Source organism: Sphaeramia orbicularis, chromosome 17 (genome assembly GCF_902148855.1).
Source record: "Sphaeramia orbicularis chromosome 17, fSphaOr1.1, whole genome shotgun sequence".
In the NCBI taxonomy this organism is placed as follows: Eukaryota; Metazoa; Chordata; class Actinopteri; order Kurtiformes; family Apogonidae; genus Sphaeramia; species Sphaeramia orbicularis.
The window spans coordinates 32,197,816-32,214,288 of NC_043973.1; the positions used below are offsets into that span (position 1 = coordinate 32,197,816).

The 16,473-nt window shown below is 38.1% G+C and overlaps 2 protein-coding genes across 2 annotated transcripts in view; one reads left to right on the forward strand and one right to left on the reverse strand.

Moving 5' to 3' along the window:
* Window positions 1-1,767: 1,767 nt before the first annotated feature.
* LOC115437113 (E3 ubiquitin-protein ligase znrf2) lies at window positions 1,768-9,039 on the reverse strand. The gene is made up of 5 exons (XM_030160234.1): window positions 8,263-9,039; window positions 6,998-7,093; window positions 6,807-6,912; window positions 5,174-5,275; window positions 1,768-3,708 (listed from the first exon to the last, which is right to left on the reverse strand). Exons 1-4 carry the CDS (start codon window positions 8,786-8,788, stop codon window positions 5,218-5,220), a joined length of 786 nt encoding a protein of 261 aa, XP_030016094.1. The 5' UTR covers window positions 8,789-9,039; the 3' UTR covers window positions 1,768-3,708; window positions 5,174-5,217.
* A 1,686-nt stretch (window positions 9,040-10,725) lies between these two features.
* Window positions 10,726-16,473, forward strand: part of tep1 (telomerase-associated protein 1) — a 35,356-nt gene continuing 29,608 nt past the window's right edge. The window contains exons 1-11 of the mRNA XM_030160233.1: window positions 10,726-11,208; window positions 11,313-11,489; window positions 11,673-11,822; window positions 12,579-12,743; window positions 12,829-12,966; window positions 13,756-13,827; window positions 13,976-14,100; window positions 14,368-14,525; window positions 14,813-14,922; window positions 15,056-15,134; window positions 16,108-16,300. Of these exons, the coding sequence (XP_030016093.1) occupies window positions 10,726-11,208; window positions 11,313-11,489; window positions 11,673-11,822; window positions 12,579-12,743; window positions 12,829-12,966; window positions 13,756-13,827; window positions 13,976-14,100; window positions 14,368-14,525; window positions 14,813-14,922; window positions 15,056-15,134; window positions 16,108-16,300 (1,850 nt within the window). The remainder of the gene's footprint in view (window positions 11,209-11,312; window positions 11,490-11,672; window positions 11,823-12,578; window positions 12,744-12,828; window positions 12,967-13,755; window positions 13,828-13,975; window positions 14,101-14,367; window positions 14,526-14,812; window positions 14,923-15,055; window positions 15,135-16,107; window positions 16,301-16,473) is intronic.

Consider the following 16,473-nt stretch of genomic DNA (forward strand, 5'->3'; position numbering starts at 1 on the left):
ACTCTCAAACAAATTCATTCACCCTTTGACTTTCACTTTTTTCTAAACATGAACAAAATCAAAGAGCATCTCATGCATTCAATGTGGTGTTGTATATTTGATATTAACACCACCTCTAGTGTCAGCTGTTACCGGGTAGAAACGGTAGATGCAGCTGGTTTACAGCCTGTTGCAGGACGGTGCAGTGTTTTTTGTTTTTTAATAGGTCAGACAGTTAAACAAAATAGCAAAAAAAATCTATCATTTGTCCATTTTATGTACTTTGAAAGTTCTTTTATTTTTAATCAAATCAGTTATTTAGCAATTGGAGTTTGTGTCTAACAAAACAATGGCTGTCATGGTATTCTTTTCTCTGACATGTAAATATATATGCAGTAACTTATCAGTACAAGGCTGCTATAAATGACACTCTAAGTACAGTAAGGTGCAACTTTTGTGTTTTTGGTGGTTTTTAGTGTTAACATTAATTTAACGGAGAATAAATTCATTACCATCCTACAAAGACTGTGTCATATTTGAACTGTTTAAACATAGAATTTCAAAACCTGCTGCATTGTAGAAATTAAAACTTGTTATTCTGTACAATTTATCTATAAAATCTAGTATCTGCTCATTGTAGGAATTAATTTTTTGGAAGAGTTTGTTTTAGAATAAGTATTGAATACTTGCCACCATTCACATGGGATTCCATCAGTTAAAAAAGTAAACTGCACTGAACATACAAGTTTTAATGTATCAAAAATGTAAACATGCCCTGCGCTAACAGAACTATTACAAGCAGTAATTTGTTTTAATTTTCTGCAAATGTGTAGATTCTTCTGTCATTTATGTACTTGACCTTTGAGATTAAGTCCCAGATGTTTCTTGTAATGCCTTAAAAACCTAAAGATCTTCAGTTAAAAATCATATAAAACAACAAAGAACAACGCAGGAGCTGAAACCCATACACACTTACAACATAGACAACTAATCACTTAATATACGTTAATTCTCTGTTGATCAACTAAATTCATTTGTTTTGGGTTTTTTTGATACCAACACAACCAACTCAACAGTGTGCCCCACAAAGGCAACATTTAAAAAACATATAAAACAGACGTTCACAAAACATCTCTCACACATATTTATTGTAAAAAATACATATAAAAACAATTTGAGACATACAAAAGATCTGAGCTTAGAAACAGTATATTGAACTGACAAAGACCAAGCCATTTCTTGAATTGCATTACATATTTACAATTTAATAAATAAAATTCAATTTGTTTTTATACCAGAGTAAAAGGCAGATTGTCCATATATTGGGGATGCAGATACCGCTGTGGTGACTTGTTGGTAACGTGTTGGTCTCAAAGCGCAGGGCACAGAGGGGGATCAGTGCTCTGCGATTCAAGACCTAAGGTTCAGAGATAAATTTATTCAAAATACCATCCTTGGTTGGAGAGGAGCTAGTTTACACAGAGCGTTTAGTTAGCATTGGTAAAAATTGAGGTATTGCACCACACAGCTTAGAGGGGGTAAGAAAAGAAAAGAGAGTAATGTGGGGTTTTAGATTGTCTATTACTTTACTGACAACCCAACCACCAACACCGACCCCCCCCCCCCCCCCCCCCCCCGAACACACACAAAAAACACCCCACCCCTCTGAGCCAAAGTATACAACATCACAACTCATCACCACAATAAATGTAACACCTAATGATCAATGCACCTCGTCTTCCGCACTCTCTCACACAATGCCCCCGATGCACAGACAGACTTTTGGCATTTTTTTTTCTTTAAACTTCCCAATACAAAACATGAGAAACATGCACAGGGCTGCCCTCTAGTGGCGGGACAAGTCCAGGTCATAGCACCTCAGACTGCAGAACACCAAGAAAGATATTAAAAAAAAAAGAAAAAAAAAAAAAAGGAAGGAAAGAAAAAGGCTGGGGTGAACAAACTATGCAGCTGGAAACGGTGGAACAGACTTGCCTTTTGAGAAGGAAGCATAAGTAAGCAATACATTTTTTTGTTCTCTCCCAGTTTCTTCTCACTTGTGTGCAACCTGTAAATTGGACAGCTGCTACAGAGCCGCCTTATTTGAGCTACTACCTCAGTTCAGCCCTAAAAAACACTACAATTACCTCCTTGTACGAGAACCCCTTCACCAGGCCAAGGCAATCGGCACACATACACACACAAAAAAGGCAAAGGAAAAGCCATTAAACACATTTAGCAATAATCATACTGTGAGGATATAATATCTAAAAATCCTTAAAAAGTGTAAAGGGGAGACTGGTTATGTAATAATTAACCATCAGCTGCCCATAGCCTCCAGTAATGTGGAGAGAGGCAGATGCACATGGTGTAAACATGCCCCAAAAATACATCCCTCAATCCACCCATCCCTTTATCCCTCCTCAATCTGGTATTAATGTAACCAGATGGCCAAACTGCCGCTTGGGGTCTGGTCCAAAAAAATCCGGACTACACCCCAGAGAGTGTTTGAGAGTCAAAAGGGAGGAGGGGGGAACGCAGGATGGGACCCAAACCGCGTTGAGAGTAGACCACATGATTGGCCATGTTGCGTACCAATGACACATGTAACAGGGTGTTGACCAGCGTGACTGCAGTTAAAAAAAAAATAAAAATTTTTTAAAAAGGATAACCCGCTTGACCAAGCAGACTTCTGGGCAATTTACAGTAAACACACACAGAGTCTCACACATACTTTCTTGAATATACAATCATGCTCAGGACATTTCCTGTCCCTGGTCATAGTCATCGTCACACACACAGTCTTATCCCAGACCTTATGTGAAAAATGAAGGAAAAAAAAAAAAAAAAAAGAAAACAGCCTTGAGGGACAAAAGTGCTCAAATTGGTGCCAAGACCAGCGCTACTATGGCCCTATGAAATACCAACAACCTTCCCTAAACACTCATCAAGTAGCAGCACATTAAACTCAGCGCTAACTATCTACCTACAACTGACCTACTCAGGAAAAAAAAAAAAAAAAAAAAAACAATTAGCCCCCAAACTTCCCCTGAAATGTTTACAGGTAATAAGAAACAGAATACACCTAGTAACGGCAGCCCCCGTTCACCAAAAACAAGCCCTCAACATCCAGCTAGTTTGAAATAAAGCAATATTTATGTGGTAACAGTTAGCGCTTTCAGTATGAGGTTGGTTCATTTGGGGTAAGCCGAGGAAAGAAAACATTCATCCAATGTATGACATGGAACAACACTCTTTTTGAAAAATACTTGAGAAAAATGACGAGTTCTGTTTGGAAGGAGAAAAATACACAGGAGAGGATCCGGAGTCACAGTTACGACAACCTTTTTTGTGTTCCTCGCCAAGTTCGTGATTTTTTTTGGAAAAGTTCCATTGTTCTGGGATGATAATTTTTATTTTACTTGCTTTTTTTATTATTATTTTTTTTAAAAGATGTTCCACGCCTTCAAGCCAAGTCCATAAAATAGGAAGGTTATCCTTTAGATTAGAGGATCTGCTGATTTTACTGTTGGTGTTTGGCTTGAAATTGTCTAGACCAAGTTCAAGGGGACTGATCCAAGCAGAGTGCTGGGTGTCGCGAACTATGCCTTCCTCTTAGGATCATCTGTCGTCCACTTGAACATAGGTTTCATCTGAGAGGGACAGTGGGCTTTTATTTGTTCAATCACACATTTTTATTGGGATCTTATTGGGATTCAGTGTAGTCTCCTGTAAGAGTGGGGAAAAAAAACAGTGATCATTAGACAAACATATTTACTTTACTGTAAGTATGACTTAACAGTACAATGCATTCTGCAGGAAGACATAACATGTCTAAAATCAGTATCAGCTAATAAGGATTACTGAACATGCATCATAATATAGCAAACATATCTAACACACCTTTATGCTACTGTCTTGTTGCAAATAAATATCAAATTTGAAAGAAGAATTTTGTAAATTAATAAAACTACAGCAAATACAATGTTTCAGTACAAGTTTTCTGTCTATGACAAATACACAGTGATGGCGATAAGATACTCATATAAATCAGTTTGTCACTTATAATGACAGCATTCTTTAAACACAAAATAATGTAATCATCATTTATTAACCTTTGTTTGTGTTTAGCCATTTTCCTCTGGGAATAGCTGGCAAAATGAATGCCGTTTAAAAAGCTACATCTTATATTAATCAAACACATAATTCTTTATTTCTCATCTTTATTCTATGTCTCTTATTGCGTTTGTTATTAATATGTACATTCCTTGTGTGTTCACATAAAGTGATACTCAGGTCAATCCTTTGTGATTTACAGGGTGAGGAAGCAAAATTTACGATGAACATTTAGTTGTTTTTTCTCAGCAGGCACTACGTCAATTGTTTTGAAACCAAACATATATTGATGTCATAATCATACCTAACACTATTATCCATACCTTTTCAGAAACTTTTGCCCATATGAGTAATCAGGAAAGCAAACGTCAAAGAGTGTGTGATTTGCTGAATGCACTCGTCACACCAAAGGAGATTTCAAAAATAGTTGGAGTGTCCATAAAGACTGTTTATAATGTAAAGAAGAGAATGACTATGAGCAAAACTATTACGAGAAAGTCTGGAAGATACTATTAAAGAAGAATGGGAGAAGTTGTCACCCGAATATTTGAGGAACACTTGCGCAAGTTTCAGGAAGCGTGTGAAGGCAGTTATTGAGAAAGAAGGAGGACACATAGAATAAAAACATTTTCTATTATGTCAATTTTCTTGTGGCAAATAAATTCTCATGACTTTCAATAAACTAATTGGTCATACACTGTCTGTCAATCCCTGCCTCAAAATATTGTAAATTTTGCTTCCCCACCCTGTATTCCTATGTGTTGTATAATATTTGGCCTTAGCCTTTAAATTTCAGTGCCTTTTTGTCACTCACTGAGTACTGTATAAATCCACTTGTCAGTTCAGGCTAATGTCATACCTGCTGAGGTTCATAGCAGTATTTTGTGTGTTACTTGAGTAGATTTACATCAGTGGTTTTATCAGACTACTTTACACAGACAAAGTTTGGATAGCTGCTTATGTTAAAGTTCCATTTACCATGCAAGAGCTATGCAAGACTTCCTGAATAAAATGCTAGGCCTCTGTCTTTATCTACTCTTTCTAGTGCATTATCTGCTATATACTTATTGGTGCCTACCTGAGTCAGGTTGGTCACGGTGCAGAATTCATGTGACCCGTGAGTCAATCAAAGGGGTGTTCAGGGCAGCAGGGCTTCACCTTGGACCAGGAATCAATGCAGCTACAAAGAGCAAAAAAACAACAACAGATAAGCGGTGGTGACATAGAAACACTGATTTGATTAACTCATGTTAATGTGCAGAGTGTTAATCAGAAAACCTTTAAGGTGTGATTTTCATTGTAATGTCTCCCACAAGGTTTAATCCACTCTGTGTGGAACAGGACTAAATGTAATCACTGCAAAGGTTTGTGAAATAGTTTAAGGGGTTTCAGACTCTTATAATGCTGGAAAGGTACACAAGTGTTACGGACTAGGACTCATTATTATGTACATGAATCACTAATGCAGAGCTGAAATAGTTGGTGATTAACAACAAAACCGATCTGCATCTGTAAAAGAATGAGCAACACTTGGATCAATAAGTCAACTCTTCTCTTTGCCTCTGAATAGTGACACGTTGCCGCTTCTCTCACTCCTCATAAAAGTTCATTGAATATTTACTTTTAAAGCCATCTGAAGATGTACTACTGAGCCTTGGGTGATGGTGCCTTTTCCTGTAATAGACAAGTCACAATAAATGTTCAACTATTTGAGTTACAGCCTTACACTTAAGTGAGAATGGTTTTATGCTTATTTCTTCTAGAAAATGAGTGGTAAGTGCTAGTGTCTCATCTTCAAATCTGTCATCTTTTTGTTTCAAAAATTCCAGTCTTTTTCCAAATCTCAGTTGGACATCTGGGAGGATCCAAAAATCCATTATGCATCCAAATGGACCACACCTAGAAACAACACTACAAGGAAGAAAGCCTTCAGCAAACCAATTCTGCACATACACAAGGTAGTGAATTTAACCTTCTCCTTACTGATATTAACCACAGAACCACTTGTATGTCTTTATTTCTTTCAGGTTTACATTAAAGCAGTGTGAAAATGCAGCCTGGATTTTCAGTTTGTTTAGGGAGTTAAAAAAAAAAAGTATAACAAAACATTGTTTCAGTATACAATAAATAATAAAATGATAATAAAGTTTTCAATATGAAGTACTTGAGTTACAATACAAGGAGTGAATCATGCATTTTCCTAGACCTTGCTTTTCCTTGGATGTTTCATAGTGCTTACTGAGCAGAGCTGTGAATGTACATGATTAAATTTAATAATCATGAAGTTCTTTTCACTATTGTGAATACTCTTTGGGTAAATATTAACATGACCTTCCAGTAAACAAAATTATGGGAAGGCATTAAAAAAAACTACTTATCTTATGTGGCTGTAACAAGTACATAGACTTATGTAATTTTATTTGTGTTTTTTTAATTCTTGGTTTAAATAATTCTTAACAAGTGAACTTGTATGAATATACCCTCTTTAATATTCTATACAGTAAGCATTATATTATAGTTATCAGATTTGTAGATCTGGTTTATGTGATACTAAATTCATGTATAGTACAATTATCTGTGAGCCATGAAGCTCTCCACAGGATATGTGTTGTTAATCTCACATACAGTCATTTGCATCTTAATCCTTTTCTTCTGTGTTTGATCCTTCTGTATTTTATTAGAATGCAAATACAGTCACTGAATTTGGTTACCTCTTATGGTAGACACAGAGGCAGGCGAGCCTGGCAATAGTTTCTCCCTGTACCAAATCCTCCAAACAGATGGAACACTCGCCACTGTCTTTACTGAGCACATCCGCTGTGAACACACACACAGAGCAACCGTCAGCATTTCCAGCCCTTCTATACACAGCCGCAGTGCTTTTCTGTGATATGATACTTACTATTGTAAGGTAAGGGAGGAGACGTGAGGCAGCTCAACAGGTGATCCTCAATCCGACCCCCCGGGAAAGGCTTTGAGCAGAAAGGACAACGGATATCTGCGCAGAGCAGAGACATAACAGAGCCGAGATTAACACGCTGTGCCACAGAAAGTCATAAATGATAGATGATGCACACATCAAATCAAGCACAGGCGCCGTGTTTGGACATCTAGATTACACAGGCTGATAATAGAAACAGTAGGGCAGACGGATTCAAATAACTTTCCTCCTGTTTGAGGCTTTATTTGACTGTGTACTACACAAAACAATAATTCAGGCCTGCGGGGTTAGCCATACTTAGAACTGACAGTCAGGCAGAAACATTGCCTTGCTGCCCTACATTTCCCTCCATGTATGAGCCACTGCCAACACTGAGCAGCCATATGAAGTTTTGACCCATTTCCCTACACTTGCTAGGGGGCTGGCCTGGGAAAAACTCCCCACTGTTGTGTTTTGGCTCCAAGTGTCATGTACCAGTCACCTGTTGTCTGCTTTGGTTCAAATTCATGTTTTAATTTGAATGCACTTAGAGAAAATATGGTTTGTTACTTAATGTTTTCAACTCCCATGCTGCAGAGGAACTACTGTCAACAGGCCTTGTGACATGAAAGAGCTTGTATGTCACCACTTCCAGTTTTACGCCATCGTTTGGCTTCATACAATAGGGTCTCTGATGACTTTAGTCAGCATGCAAGCACGGGAAAAGAGATTATCTGTTCAGGAATGTAAATTCCACAAATAATCCATTTTAATTTAAGACTGGTTAATATGAGAGTTAGGAGGCTGGGAGATACTGTGAAACAAAACATGAGACTAAGTGTCTTGTACAGTTTGTGAACTGCTGCATCTTCAGTTTGGATAACAGGACAGACAGATCAACCTTGATAGTTTATCTTGAATAAAATGTAGCGTCTCCATTACCATTCCATACATATTAGACTGTCCTATGCCCCCATGCCACCCACTGCTTTGGATGGAATATCAGCTGCTACATGAAGTCATCAGCATTCATACCCAGATTTAATCATGACTCATTTTATCATATTGTCGCGAAATAACGCAGATAAATTCTGTATAATTTCTGCCTTAAGGAATTAACAACTCCCAGAACGTAGAACCACAAACTACCAACTACTGATGGCGACCGGCCAGATATTTTGTGATACTTCTTGCGCAATAATAAAAACACGCCATGAATACAAGGCACGTTGAGTGTTTTCACTTACTGCCATGCCGGTTGTTAACACGGTACAGGCCAATCCAAGCCTCTGACACTGGCCGCTGGTGTGTGCCTCGAACCCGGGCGGATCTTGCGCCGACGCTGCGGGCGGATGAGTGCCGATTCCCGGGCAGCCGCTCTGAAAAAGTGCGGTGTGGCGTGCGGCCTGTCTCTTCACCGGGCTGTTGTTCAGCCTCGACGGGAGCCTCCGGGCTGATGTTGCCGTCTTCCTCCGGTTTGCCCTCACTGTTGTTGTCGTCCGCAGGTGACGCCTGGCTGATGCTGGAGGGGATGCTGTGGTGGTCAGCCGGACTTCCTTCGGCGCTAGCCCCATGCTGACCCAGGTCCGAGTCACTGCCCTCCTCCGATCGGCTCCGGTTAGCTTCTGTGTCCTCAAAACTCCCCGAGAAGTCGACCATGAGACTGGTTGGCCTGGTACAGCGGGCTCTTCGGTAGGAATCCCGCTTTGTGCCATCTTTCCCGAAAGCAGATGGAACCGGGTCGTCCTGGAGGCGGCTCGCTCTGGTCCCCATCTCTCGCAGGCTAATTCAGCTGGTGGCTAGCCGAGCTGCTTCCTCAACGCGAACCACACAACAAGGGGTAAGTTCACCTCCGAGCGGCCCTTAAACTGTCAAATATTCGACTCGGGACACTAAATAATGACAAAAACCTTACAACCGATCGATACGAATAAGATATATGTAGTTGGACGTTCCTTCTCCGGCCTCAGTTTGTCCTTTCGGTCCACATTTTCCTTTCTTTTTCTCGTTGCTGCAGCGGAAATAGAACATTTCGCTTCCTCTTTTGAAGGCGTCGCCAAAACTTACGGTAACGTCATCACGTCGCGTCAAGAGACTCTACTTTATCTATAGCAGATATATTAAATAATAGAAACTGAATGGTGTTGCATTTTTGTGTTTATAATATTATAGTTTCACTCATATAAGCATTCGCATCTTTATTTGAGTTTAAATGAGGAGATTTGAGTTTAGGCGCCTATATATGTGACATTACGGTAAAAAAGTACACAATAAAACTGACCAATCACAGCTGTGTTTCTGAGCTGTCGCTGCAGCTGCTGATGATTACATTTACTGGAAACCAGGAGATACACGGAGCTTCCCAAGGTTTCGGAAACCACTTCAAACTGTCCCCTCCAAACTTGGTAAAGCAGAGGACATCTTTGACCTGATCCAGAGCTCCTCTGCTGGGGCTGAACTGGAGGCTGTTGTGGTGAGTTCCTGGGTTCTGGGTCCTCTGGGCTGTCCACCACACCTACGGAAACTCTTGAGTCATTGCACACCAAGCTCATAAACTTGAATTAGTAGCACACTTTTCAGTCTGATAGTTCATAACCCACTTTACTTACATATGAACATATAAAAAAAAACCTTATTCAACCTACCCTAGATGACTGGTTTGGAATTACTTTGGAAATATTTAAGATGGAAAAATTAACTTACCAAATAAGACTCCAAAAAGACAAATTCTACCAAATCTGGAAAAACTGGATCTCATTCATAGCCCACACTAGAGCAGACTTTTTGATTTTATTTGATTCTATTCTATTTGATTCCACTCGTAATACTGTTTTGTAACTTACCTTACCTGTTTTGTAACTAGGTAATGTCTCCCTCCACGATATTTGTGCATAGTTATGTGTTAACTGTTCCTCCTTACTTTAAATCGTACCAGAACCTTCTATAAGTGAATCTGTGAACATCCATGGGCTCTGTCTGTTCTGGACATTTAGCCAGTATGGGCTCTAAGTGAAAATTTGTCTCCACCTTTGCTGCCTCAGTGCATTTCTTTATGTTATTGTATTATATTATTATGAGGAGAGTGGATTCTGTAAGGGACTGACATGGCCTAACCCACGATCTGAGATTATTTTTCTCTGAACTTTTATGTCTGGACGTTGGATGTCACTCTTTTTCTGGTCTAAAACTCAAAAAAAAACAAAAAAAAACAAACCTGGAATGCCACTTGTTCTTAATTTTAATTAAGTGATGTCATGCTGTACTTTTCTGTCCATTCCAAATAAACATACAATTTAAAAAAAAAAAAAAACAACAACTTACTGACATGTTAAACTCAGATTAAACTTTTATTTTCACATTTCTGACAGAGACTTAGAATGAATATGTAATAGTTGAAATGACGTGTGTTATGTGCAGCTTTACTATGTTTTTTTTTTTCTTTCCAATATTATTATTTTCAAGAATTGCTGTGTGTCTTTCATTCTGCCTTCTTGACTATCTATTTATTACTTTTAGACTTTGTTCTCTATTCGTGGATAAGCACTAGGCAACACACCCTTCATTATAAAGCACAAAGCTTGTTCAAACAGTTAAGAGGAATGCTGCTGAACAATCCATCTCCTTACTTAACGCTTTCAAGGATTAAGATGATTTGTGTTTGTAACTGAGAGATGGACCTGACCTTCTGATTGATGTGTTTCTTGACAGACATGAAGGCCCTGACTTTACAGCAAACCAATGTGGCCCCAGGAGCTCAGCAGCAGGCCTCATATGGAAGAAGTCTGTCCTCAAACTACGCTCCACCGAATCTGGAGAATAAGTTCCTCACCCAGGCTTCTCCTCTGACGCTCCTGCCCTCATGCCCCTCTCTGCAGCCCTCCAGACTATCCTCCACAACATCCACCCTTCTCTCCACCTCCTCCTGTTCACCTTCCATCTCCTCATCTCTCCTTAGCACCCAGAACAGGCTCCTGAAGAGTGAATCTCCTCCACTCTCTTTTTCTTTGACCTCAGCTGACACGTCTCTGGTTTCCACATCCCTGGCCGGCACTGCCCTGTCGAACAGATTTGCTCATTCTCTTTTGATTGCCCATCCTGTCCTGGTTGGAGAAGACAAGACCTGTGATGAAGAAGACAACAGCAGAGAAGAAACACCAGTGTCAATGCAGTCCTGTGGGGAAGACAATTATGTGGTACTTGAAAGGTTTTTTACTCCTTTGAAGTGATATTGAAATTAACTGAACTCAACTTGTATTTATTCTTTTTTTTTTTTTTTTTATTTCTCCTAACTTATCAGTCTGAAGAAGATGATGTTATGTTTGAAGCGGAGTCAGCAGATGCTATCATGGCGTTACCTGCCTTGGAAGCAGAGATAGGTGATGAGGAAGACCACCAACCCATGGTTATCAGACAGGAGGAATTTGCTCAGCTAGAGAGAAAGAAGGACACTGAAGGAGAGCTGAAAGAAAAGAAGGTAGCAGAAAATATGATCTTGTATTTTGGTTTTGTCTTGCAGGTTCTTTAGGTGACTGGGTTATAAAATGTTATCTGTCTGAGTATTTCTTTGTACTATATTGTCACTTATTACAAGCTGCAGTTTACATGATTGTAACCTAATGTGGATAAATTCTGCTTATGTTTTCTGCTCATCCCTTAGTATCTCCTTCTGAACGCCGTGTGTTGCTCGCTGATCAATAAGGCCACAGCTCCAGGCCAGACGGACTGGGACAAAGAGGACAGCACCTGGACCAGAATCATGAACTTGGCTAAGGAGATTTCCCCCCATGACCCTCAGTTTCTTCTCAAGGCATGTATGAGTGTGCAAAGCAGACTTAAGATCAGTAATTAAGTACTGTTTTCATGAACACATGTTAGGTTCTTGGAACTTTATATAGTACTTATCCTTCCCTTCAAATGTTATTGTGCTAATAATAATAATATAAAAATTGTACGTTTGTCTGACAGCTTTAGTTAGTTTGTAGAACATGTTTTTCATCCCCTTTGCCATCCAGTGAAAACCATGTGTCACTAATTGTGTTGATTTTGAGTATATGTAATGAACTAAAGAGTGAAGTGTTTCCTTTAGTTCCTTCCTGCTGAAGTGGTCTGCATTAGATAAAATAAAATACGATTAGATAAACTAAAATATGATTAGATTTGATAAAATAAAATGAACTAAAATAAAAATGATTAGATTAGATAAAATAAAATATGATTAGATTAGTTTAGTTTAGACAGAATTTTAGTGATCCCTTGGACAGAGCCCTTTGGGAAATTAAGGGAATACACTGTCACAAAGTTAGAAACATATAGAACTGCAGAAGAAATATTAATTTGAAAACATGAGAAGACAAGTGTCATCCATACAACCAGCCATTCAAACTTCAAATACATTTAGCTAATAATACTTAAACATTTTTTCCTCAAGTTTTATTAAGAATTATTACTCATGGAGTATTTTCACAGTGTGGTATTAGTACTTATTCTTAAGTCAAGTACAAACATGTTAAAACATTTCAGTTGCTTTAATAATTACTCACAGTGTTTTCTTTTTTTTCACCAGGTGGCTGTCTACACTCGACAGGAGCTGAACATTCGCATCACTGCAAACTTTCTTCTGGCTCTGGCTGCTAATCTGCCTTCCACTAAGACACATGTTCGCAGATATTTCTGTGCTGCTGTCCAGCTGCCTTCAGATTGGCTGGAAGTAGTTAGAATTTACAGCACAGTAAGTCTTATGAGGATGTGGAATACGGTGTAATCTCTGTAATCTCGGCACATCTGTCAGGTCTAAACATTTTGTCTGTGTCCAGTGCTTTAGTCGCTCGCTGCCAATGTGTCTGAAGAAGGCAATGACTGACAAATTCAAGCAGTTCAGCGAATATCAGCTGGCTAAATACAATACCCGCAAACACCGCTGCAAACACAGCCGCAACCGTGGCGAAGGAAAGGTACATGGATGTCCATTATCACTGAGGGTGGCAAAAAGGAATTCCAAGACAGTGAAAACACCTCATCTCTGGGAAATGAGTTAATTTAAAAAAAAAAAAAAAAAAAGAGAGAAAGAGAAATAATCTTGTCCAGCATGTTTTTCAGTAGAAAAGAAATGTCATTTTTAAAGATACATTGTTTTAATTATATATTCTATTAAATGTTGAACTGGATTTAACCAGTAACAAGGTTAAATAGTGGCTTGCATAATGGCTCAGAAGAGGAACAACTTGCACCACTCGGTCTGTCTTACACAAGGAGCCTGTCTTTAACTGTTTTTTGTTGCTTATAATATACATAACTTACTTTGCTTTTGGCATCTTTCCCTACTAGTTCTTAATTTAACTCTTCTACAGTTGTATTCTAGTTAAGAAATCCAGTTGAGCAAAACTTGCTATTCCCAGTGGCAGATTTTTTTTAACATGGGACTGTTTGATTACATTTAAGAATATCTGTGTTCTTCATATTTGGGTTGTTTTTACAGTGTTACAGAGCAGAGTGTTTTATGTTTTGGTTTAATGTTAATATTAGAAATAGTAACTGGCATGAATACATTTTAGTGTTAATGTTTTTCCTGCTTTCCTCATTTAGCTAAAAAAAACAAACCATTGCTACATGACTGTCTTGGTGAAAAATTCATTTTAAAAATGTCATTTCTAATATGGTATAAATGACTCTTGTGTTTTAATTAGTATTTACTGCATAGGTTCATCAGCCTCTGAGATTTTCCTGTTATGTATTTACTCTAGAAACCAACGCCTTCACAGCTGAAAGACTGGGCGGACCTGCTCAGATCTAATGAATCTATTCTTCAAAAATATGTAAGTCAGATGTTTTTGCATCATAAATTAAAAACTAATTTACTCTATTCATAAAAACAACTGGAAGTGATTCTTCTGTGTAGCAGCATATTTAGTAAAAATTGGAATCTGGTTAATATTGATGTTTTGTTTGTGTGTGTGTTTACAGCTTAAAGTAGACCAAAGCAAAGTCGTGGTTGATAAAAAGCAGAGTGAATTCAGTATGAAGAAGATGATTAAAAGGCTCCATATTAAAGAACCAGCTGAGCACGTTATGGCCATTCTGGGAAAAAAGTAAGACACAAAAACACACAATGACTGCAAGTTGAACATTTGAATTAATCATTTGGCTATGTTTAGTAGCAAACATCATGCACCATCTGTTATTTTTCTCAATTACTTCATGAACTACCAAGTGTAACGTGTTTGCAAAACTAATTTTGTGTATATATACAGTATATATATATGTATATGTATGTATGACCTATATAAGTACAATTGTCACATTTGAAGGTTTTTTATGCTTTCGTATGATAATGCATTGCTGTGTGTCTGTGTCAGGTATCCTGCTGATGTGAAGGCGTTCACTCGCAGTGGAATAAAAGGCACATGGGAAAGGGAGAAAGCTGGAAAGAGGATGAAGCTCCAAGAGCCAGAGACGTGGGAACGGCTGCTCAGTCGGGAAGGCAACAAGGCTGCCACCTGGGAGAAGCTGATAGGTACAAACAAAGCATTTCTGAAACCAAAGCAACTGAGCATTAATGTTATTTTGCTTTCATTTTAAAAATTTTAGGCCTGTCATGGTATTAGATTGTTCAATGAATCCCGGTCCACAACACTTAAGAGTAGTGTTTTCATCTGCTTTCTGAAAATATATAAAACACAGCATGTAGGGTAAAAAAAAAAGCATTTCTTAATACATGCTTAAAATATACAGATAAAACAGCTGTTCAGTACAACACACTAGAATAGAAAGCATTGACAAATAATGCTTTCCTTTGTGCAGACAATAATTCTCTTCCATTCATGGCCATGTTGAGGAACCTGAGGAACATGATCACTCAGGGCATTAGTGAAGCTCATCACAATAAGATCCTCCGGAGATTGACCAATAAGGTGGGAGAACATTTCATCTCAGTATCTCTTTATCAGAGTAGCTGCATCTGTTTATATTATATTTTGTTGTGTAGAAAATGCATCCCACCACTTTCTTTTGTTTCTGTGAGTTTTTGCTTTGATGCTCTTACAGAAAGCAGTCATTCAGAGCCGACAGTTTCCTTTCCGGTTCCTTGCTGCCTACAAAGTCATCATGGAGCTTCAGACATTTGGTGAGACACTCAGTGGGCTTTAAACAGGGCTGAAACTCTGGAATTATTGTCTTTGTGAAACCCAGAGAATTGGATGTGAATCACTTTTAATTTAATCTGTGTTTGGGAAGATTTTGAGAGATTCATGAAATATATTGATCAAAGAATACAACAGGCTCAACAATTAAATTTAAAAATGTATTTATACAAATGGGGGGTTTTGGCGTTCATGCTGGCAACAACAGCCATAGCTTTAGGCATCGTGGTTTTGGATTCAAAGATGACATGAGTAAACTTTGATTATCAAAAGTCATAAGACAAGAATTCATTTACTAATTATCAAAAAATAGGATAAAATGAAAAGGTTATGAGGTATCCAAAAGATCCAAAGCCACAAAACACTCCTCAATACTTTATGAAAATAGTCTCTAAATAAAGACAGCCTCATGTTACAGCCTCATTTCAACCAAATTTGGGACTCTGTAAAATGTGAATAGAATATGATTTGCAAATCTCAAACCCATATGTGATTCACAATAGACCACAGCAAACATGAAATGTTTAAACTAAAGATAAAATATAGGTTTATGAGATTTGCAAGTCAATGCAATATGGTTTTATTTATATTTTACACAGTATCCTTTTTTTTTTTTTAAACAGGGGTCATATATGAGCCTAGACAGAGATACTGTTGATGGAAACTGCAAAATGGCTTTGTTTTGTAGTTGCTGTCTATAGCTGTGATCTTTGAAAAGATAAAACTGAGAATATACTACTGTATTATACTGTATTTGTGCTGTCATTCTTTTTCTTAGTGTATTAACTAAAAGTAAGCCTTGTTTAATATCAACCATGTTTCACAGGATTGCCCAGTTTTCAGACCAACAGCTGTTAACAAGATTCACCACAACCCTTTCTTTCCTTATTAAATGTCACTCTTACATAATCCAATCCCAACAAACCCTTTCAGTACTTTTGTATCCCTTTCTTTTAGCATCAGCGACAAAGAAACCACAATCCTCTGTTAAAGAAATCCTCAAGGGAATCCTGAAAAAGATTCCCCAGAGCAGAAAATTTAGACGCCTGGACTGGGCCACAACAGCAAAAAGTCGGATGAAAGTGACTCTGCGAGTGCCGTTTGTTTTCCGACAGTACCGTTTGAAAAAAGCACAGCTGATGAAGAACAAGTAAGAGAACTTTATAACCAACTCACAATTCAGGAGGTTTTCACACTTACCATGATAATTATGTTTATTATGATTTGGTTTTTCTAATGTAACACAGTGCTCATAATCAATTTCTGAGCATTTTCTGCATGTGAAGAGGTGTATGTTTTGAGGAGCAACAACAAGTAAAGAAA

What these genes read in the sequence shown, in the direction of transcription:
- LOC115437113 (XM_030160234.1), bottom strand. Translation starts at nt 8,788, where the DNA reads ATGGGGACCAGAGCGAGCCGCCTCCAGGACGACCCGGTTCCATCTGCT. An exon ending in TGTTAACAACCGGCATGGCA is followed by an intron (nt 7,094 to 8,262) that starts GTAAGTGAAAAC and finishes TGCTCTGCGCAG; the next exon opens with ATATCCGTTGTCCTTTCTGC. An exon ending in CTCTGTGTCTACCATAAGAG is followed by an intron (nt 5,276 to 6,806) that starts GTAACCAAATTC and finishes TGCTCTTTGTAG; the next exon opens with CTGCATTGATTCCTGGTCCA.